Source organism: Elephantulus edwardii, unplaced genomic scaffold (genome assembly GCF_000299155.1).
Source record: "Elephantulus edwardii isolate Elephantulus edwardi_28Jun2011 unplaced genomic scaffold, EleEdw1.0 scaffold00241, whole genome shotgun sequence".
In the NCBI taxonomy this organism is placed as follows: Eukaryota; Metazoa; Chordata; class Mammalia; order Macroscelidea; family Macroscelididae; genus Elephantulus; species Elephantulus edwardii.
In genome coordinates this window covers 584,898-592,472 of record NW_006399991.1, presented here as the reverse complement: position 1 = coordinate 592,472, position 7,575 = coordinate 584,898, and the positions used below count along the sequence as shown (strand labels likewise).

The 7,575-nt window shown below is 37.4% G+C and overlaps 1 protein-coding gene across 1 annotated transcript in view; it reads left to right on the top strand.

Moving 5' to 3' along the window:
• Positions 1-7,575, top strand: part of NPHP1 (nephronophthisis 1 (juvenile)) — a 119,604-nt gene that overhangs the window by 6,051 nt on the left and 105,978 nt on the right. The window contains exon 2 of the mRNA XM_006898944.1: positions 1,841-1,914. Within this exon, the coding sequence (XP_006899006.1) occupies positions 1,841-1,914 (74 nt within the window). The remainder of the gene's footprint in view (positions 1-1,840; positions 1,915-7,575) is intronic.

The following is a 7,575-nucleotide window of genomic DNA, read 5'->3' as shown; positions in this document are numbered from 1 at the left end:
GGTAATGGCACTGGGCTAAGGGTGGGATCAACACTTTAACTAACGCTTACCCCCACAATAAGGGATTTATCTTTAACTGCCCCACAAATTGCTTGTTTGTCAGATACTCCTCTAAATCTGAACATTCAGATTAAGACAGACTAGGAAGAAGGATTGGCCACCCACTTCTGGAATAGCAGGCCTCTGAAAACCGTATGCATGTTTCTCTTTATACCTACATATATTTTCGATTTTTTAACACTAAATGCATAATACCGTAAAAGTTTAAAAGGTTCAAGTTGTAATCATTATTTTTTGAGATTCTAGTTTCACATTTTAACTTGTTGATTACCACTGTTTTGGAACCACTTAGGGCTGACCCTCCAGCTTGTTTTCAGAGGCAGCAAATTGAATGGGAGAGTGCCCAGAGCAGCTGATGAGATTCAGCAGCCTGCCTTTGTGTTGGCAGCACATTTTGCATTACCACTAAGCCACCTGAGCACCCATTTTGCCTTAAAAAAAAATTCCATTACCAAGTTCTGTTTTTGTTAAAAAAGAAGTAGTGTTATATTTTGGGCAAGCAAAGATTTGCTTAATGCCCATGTTTTAGAAAACATGTTAGGACTCTTCTTTAAAAATAACAAGGGATTTGTGTGACAGTTTTCTTCAAGTGACTGTGTTAGCATTATAATGGTGCAACAACAGAGTACTACCTTCTGGTAAAAGTAGAGCATGATAGAGTATTGACTTGGGTTATGATCTTCTTTTAATATGGTTCTGTATCTAATTTTAAATTTAATGGGACATTAGTAGAACAAGGAAGTCTTCAGGAGAAACAAAATATTATTATTAAAAAAATGTAACAAAAATAATTACAAGTATTCTTCAACCTGGAGAGGGATTGGCTCAGTAGTACCTTGACCCTTTGGAAGGGTTCTTGCTAGTGTTGACTTATTCTTCCAGTCCTCACAGAGGACAACCACAGAAGAATTCAGCAGGGGTTCAGCTCGGTCTCTAGGAGCAAGTGATCATTCACCTGGGTCATGCCTGGGAGAACTGTCATAAAATGTGTGGATGCCAAATACCAAAAGTTGAGTTCAAGCTAGTGACCTTTTCTTTTATGCACTCTATCTTTTCCACATAATTGTAGAAAAGAGAAAGATGTACTGCTTTTGTGGGTGCTTTGGCACAGTTGCATGTATTGTCTGGAAAAGTTGTGATGCAGAAATGAGGATAAACTAATTTTTTAAATAAATCATACAGCAAATACAACTCATAACAGGAATAAACAGTGAAACAACAGTATAGAAATATCTCAAAGACATGCTGTGTAAGAGGATTTCACAAAAAAATGAATCCATTTATGTAAAGTTTAAGAACAGTTAAAAGTGATGGTAGGGAAAAAATCAACAGATTTGTCTAGATGAATGAGGTAGAAATTTACTAGAAGGAAAATGAGGGAACTTTCTGGGGTGAGGTACTTTTCTATATTTTTTTGAAGTCTGGATTACACAGGTGAATGTATTTGCCAAAATAAAGTTAATATACATTTAATATTTATTTCATTGTATTAGTTAAAGAAAAATTTATTGATGGCTGCAATTTACTTTTAAATGCAAAAAAAATAGGATAAATGGATAATAGAGGAAAAGATAAGTATGTGATCAAATATGTATAGTGAAATGTAATTCTTTTTTAGAAAAAGCTAAGTGGCAGGTACAGTATATAGATCCTCATGATAAAACTTAAAAGGCTTGAGAAATTAGAAGTACTCCTAAAATATTATGGGAAAATGAAACTTGTATTTCCTAAGGTGATATGATACTTAATAATATAGTAATTTAAACTCTATTTATTATAGGTTGATAGTTTGATTTCTGAGAGCCAACCAAAAGGAGTTCTAGAAGCCAATAAAAGACAAGACATTTACCAAAGGTAAAACATGTTACATTATTTAAAGTTCTTGCGGGGGGTGGGGGGGAAGTAATAGTATTGCTGATGCGATTAGTGCATACTTAAATGGGACATACTTACACAGTGCACATGTGAATAACTGTTAGGTTGGCCTGTCTTGTTGGAACTCAGGTCAGGACAGACTCTGAAGAAGAGAGACTTGTTTTCTGGGTCCTGGTTATAAGTGACTGATGTTAAGACTTTTGAAAATGGCTTTTCTAGCCACTAGCCCCCTCGGAGGCATGGTCTCCAGCTGCCTCAACTGCAGACACATGATTCATCATTGATTAGTATCTTCTACATCATCAGTAACTGTGGGGCCAACATAAGAAGGACAGCTGGCCAGACTGGTGAATCTGTTGTGAGGCATAGCTTCCTGAGATGGAGTGCTGACTTGGGACTGCTATGAGTTGAGGCTTACTGGACAATTGAGGAAACTACAGGTTTATTTATATTGCTGCCCTCAAACTGAACTTTCACTGTGTGATACCCTTTGCCTTCCCCTGCCACCCTTCAACCCATTTCCTTAATAAATCTCACAGCTTTTGCAATTAAAAAAAATTATTTAAAGTTCTTAGAAACTGCACATTTAATAAGAATCATTTAGTTAATTTTGTATTTTGAGGGTTTAAAGACTTCATGACATTTAAAAGGGCCCGAGGTTCATACTATAAGTTTAAATGATCCCTTGTAATCACTGGAAAAGTTTTTCTCACAAAAACATGATCTAAAATATTTTAAAAGGTAATAAACCCTAAACACTGAAGGCATTGAAACAAAAGTTGTGATAAACTTCTGATGAAAAAGTAGAAGCATGCCTTACGGCTTGGAAAAGGACATCATGCTGAGAAAGTTAGAGGGTCAGAGAAAAGAGGAAAGCCTGGAACAAAGTGGATTGATATAGTGACTGTGATGCTGGGTTCGAGCATGACAAATTATGAGGATGGTGCATGATAGAACAGGATTCAGATCTGTTGTTTGTAGGCCTTCTGTGAGTTGTAGACAACTCCGTGGCACCTAACACCCGAGAAGGAATAGATATCATCTTCACAACAGTAGATTTTTATTCTCCAAGGAGCTCTGGTTTATACCATGGTGTTCTAAATGAAATTTCCACGTGCCTGCTGCCCTTCAAATTCACCAGTGTCTCCAAGAGAGAAGAATGAGCAATTCTTCCAGCTGAGGCCCACAGCCTGGGACATCCAGTGGGTGGTGCTACTTAGTAGTCAGTTTCTGCACAATGATGGTGAGTTTGAGTTTTACTTACTTGGAATCATCTTGATGACAACAGGTTTTACTTATACAAAAATGATTTTCCACTTTGACTCAAATTTGAGATCTCTGAGTCTTAATTCTAAATTTTTGGATTCTTTGGTCATAAGACCTAAATAGATGTCAGAAGCAGCTCAGAAAATTGCTTGGAATGCAGAGAGGCCAAAACAAAGGGAAGAAATACTGAGGTAAGAGAGTTAAGCAGAAGATTTCAACATGCAGCTTAAGAAGACAAAGAAAAGTGTTATAATGAAATGTACAAAGAACTGGGGTTGGAAAACTAAGGGGTTGAACATACTAAGCATTTGTTAAGTTGAAAGAACTGAAGAGCAAATTCAAGCCTTCAGTTGCAATACTAAAAGATTCTGTGAACAAAATGATGAATGATGCAGGAAACATCAGAGGGTAGAAGGAATACAGTCACTGCACCAAAAAGAAATTAATCAACAATGAAACATTTCAGGCATATGATGAAGAACCAGTAGTAAGGAGAGAAGACGTGCAGTCTATGCTGAAGGCATTGGCAAAAAAATAAGGCCCAGGAATTGATGGAATACTGATTAACATGTTTCAACAAACGGATGCAGCCTTGGACATCCTCGCTAGTCTGTGCCAAGAAATAAATATGCAAGAAAATGACCTGGCTGACTTACTGACAGGAGATATCTGTATTTTCTTCCCATTTCCAGAAAAGATGACCCCACAGGATGTGGAAATTATTGAACAATATCATTAATATCACATACAATAAAATCTTGCTGAATATTACTCAGAAATGGTTGGAACAGAACCTCTACAGGGAATTGCCATACACTCAAGCTGAATTCAGAGATAGGGGTATCATTACTGATGTCAGATGGATCTTAACTGAAAACAGAATACCAGAAAGGTGTTTACTTGTTTTTTAATTGACTATGTGGATCATAATAAATTATGGCTAACATTCAGGAAAATGGTAATCTCACAAAGTTTAATTGTGCTAATGAGAAACCATACCTTGACCAAGAAGCTGTTGTCTCAACAGAACAAGGACCATAGCATGGCTTAAAATTGGGAAAGGCATGCATCAGCATTGTCTTCTTTCTCCATATATACTTAATCTGTATCTTGAGAAAATCATTCAAGAAAACAATATGAAGACCATTGTGCAGTCGGGGTTAGAGGAAGACTCATCAACAACCTGTGTTATACAGAGGACAGACAAACCTTGCTTTAAAAAAAAAGTGAAGAAGACTTGAAGCATTTGCTACTTATGATGCAACACTACAGCCTTTAATAAGAATTACATCTCAATATCAGAAAAACAAAAATCTTCACCACTAAAAGTGGAAAAATAAATCTTCAACACTGGATCAGCAGATAGCATTATGATAGGTGGAGAAAAGAATGAAGTTATCAACTATCTTATTTCACTTGGATCCACAGTTAGCACACAGGTTAATAGCAGTTAAGAAATAAAAAGATGTGCTGCAATGGGAAAAAAATCTGCTGTTAGGGACCTTTCCAAAGTTCTGAAGAGCAGTGATGTCAATTTAAAGCCTAAGAGGCACCAGATCCAAGCCATGGTCTTTTTAGTTACTTATCATGTATCTAAAAGTTGGACAGTGAGTAAGGATGACAGAAGAATCAATGCCTTTGAGTTGTGATGTTGGAGAATAAAACTGAATATCCCATGGACTGCCAGAGGAGCACACAAGTCTGTTTTGGAGGAAGTGAAACCAAGGTGCTCCCTAGAAGCAAGGATGGTGAAACTTCGTCTCATATACTTTGGGCATGTTGACAAGGAGGTCTTTAGAAAAGGATGTAATGCCGGGAAAGGAAGAGGGCCAGTTAAAGAAAGGAAGACCCTGAAAAGTATGGATTGACTCAGTTACTGTAACTGTGGGATCAAGCATATCAGTAATATGGGCAGTCTAGGACAAGATTTAGATCTAGTGTTTTATGAGTTGCTATGAGTCATCTGTGACATCTAACAACAACAGTAGGACGTGTGTGGTGAAGAAATGGCTTTACTATCTTATCCACCTCATATAACAGCCTGATTCTCCCATGGTGAGCTCAGTGGCTCATCATGTTGTCAAAGACCTACCCTTAACTGTTCTGCTGGCCTCAGCTTGTTGATGATCCCTGGCCTAATGGTCATAGTGTCCTCAGGAAGTATAACAAGACACCATGAAATGAGTGGTTTTAAAGAACAGAAGTGCATTTTCTCCCAGTGTGGAGAAGGGTCAATTCATGGTTGATACCTTCAAGGGACTTTGAGAAAGCAACTGGTCCATGCTTCTCTCCTGTTTTCAGGTGTTGGCCAGCAACTCTTGCTGTTCCTTTGTTGCTTGTAGATGGATCTTCACATTACATATTTCTCTTGTATGTCCATGTCTTTTCTAAAATATCACTCAAAAGGTTATAATTAGGACTCAGCCTACTTAAGTTGTTTTTAGACGTTGTTGAGTAAACTATGACTCATTGAGACCCTGTGAACAACAGATCTGAACCTTGCCCATCCTGACCCATCCTTATCATCTCTCATATGTTCGAGCCCATGGTTACAGTCACTCTGGCAATCCTTCTTGTTGAGCTTCTTTTCACTGACTCTCCATCTTTCTTAGGCTGGTGCTCCTGATACTATGCCCAAAGTATGTGAAGCTAAGTTTTAGCATCCTTTCCTCTAAGAAGCACCTGCTTGAACTTCCTCCAAGATAGACTTATTTGTACTTTTGGCAGTCTTTGGCATGCTCAGTACTTTTTACCAACACCACAATTTAAAGACATCAATTCTTTCTTTGTCTTCCTTAGTCATTATCCCACTTTCAGATGCAAAGGAAACAAATGAAAATCCTGTGGTTTGAATGAGAGAGCTCTGATGGCTTAATGGGAAGGAGTTGTGCTGCCAAGCCAGAGCACACTATTCCAATCCACCAGCTTCTCTGTGGAAGAAATAAAGTTTCCTCCCATGTGATTATTTGCCTCTGAAAAGCCCTAGAGGGTCAGCAATGGTACAATTTAATCTCCAAACTGAAATTGTTGCTCTTTTGCACTTTGGAGAGGACCCTGACAGCAAATTTCCCCAATGCAACAAGTCTTTTGATTTCTTGACTACTGTTGACTTGTGTGTTGTTAGTGGATCAAAGGAAGATGGAAATTCCTGACAACTGCCATCTTTTCTGCATCTGTTGTGATGTTGTCTGGTGATGTCTCTTTTTTGTTTTCTTAATGTTGAGATGTAACACACATTGAAAGCTGTAGTTCTTTATCTTATGCAGCAGATATTTCAATTTTTCCTCACTTTCTGCATCTGCATAATGCAGATTGTTGATGAGTATTCCTCTAATCCCAATCACACGTTATTCTTCATATTGTCCAATTTCATGAATATATTCTGAGCATATAGATTGAATTGATGTGGAAAAAGGATACAACCTGACAAACCCCTTTCCTGATTTTACACAATGCAGTGCTCCTTTGTTTTGTTTAGATAACAACTTCTTGTCTATATCTAGGTTTCTCATGAGCACAATTAATATTTTGTGATTCTCATTATTTTCAGTGGAATACATAATTTATGATTCACACAGTGAAATACTTTTTTAATGTTTTCTCTTTATATCTTTATTTTATATTTCATTATAAACCTTTTTAGATATATTTAATATACAGTTGTGGTTGGTATTATGTGTAATTGAGTCAGTTGTGACTCCTAAAACCCGTATAGGACACAATGAAGCTTATTCTTTGTGAGAGCAGCTTTTCAGATCTTTTCTCCAATAGAGTTGCTGTGGAGGTCTAACTGTTGCTTTCTGTTAGAGTCCAAACACATTGTGCCAGTTTGTCTTCTTTTTTCTCTGTTGTGCACATATATTTTTAAAATGCCAAAGCAATTGGGTAAGATAATTCTAAAGCTCTTTTATATTAAATCTGACTCTTTGGAATCATTTTCTGTCTCTGGGTTGTGTGAAATACTTTTGTGAAGTAATGTGACAGTATAACTTTGTTCATTTAACTGGTAATATCAACAGTGAAAAGCATATTCCCTAAAACAAAGGGACATTCACAATAAGACTTCCGCATATGTTTTAGGGCAAAAAATTCAAATGGCAACAAATATTAAAAGCAGAAAAAGACATTCTTTTCATGTGTTCTTCCATCAGGGAGGTAAAAATGCAAGGTTGTTGTTGTTGTTATGTGCCATCGAGTCGTTTGCAACTCATAGTGACCCTATGTGCAAGAGCTCTAAATACTGTTCTATCCTGTGCCAACCTAGCCTTCTCAAACCCACTTATTCCCACCGCTCCAGTCAGAGAATCGATCCATCTCATCGAAGGTCTTCCTCTCTTTCGCCGCCCCTCCACTCTGCCAAACATGATGTCCCTC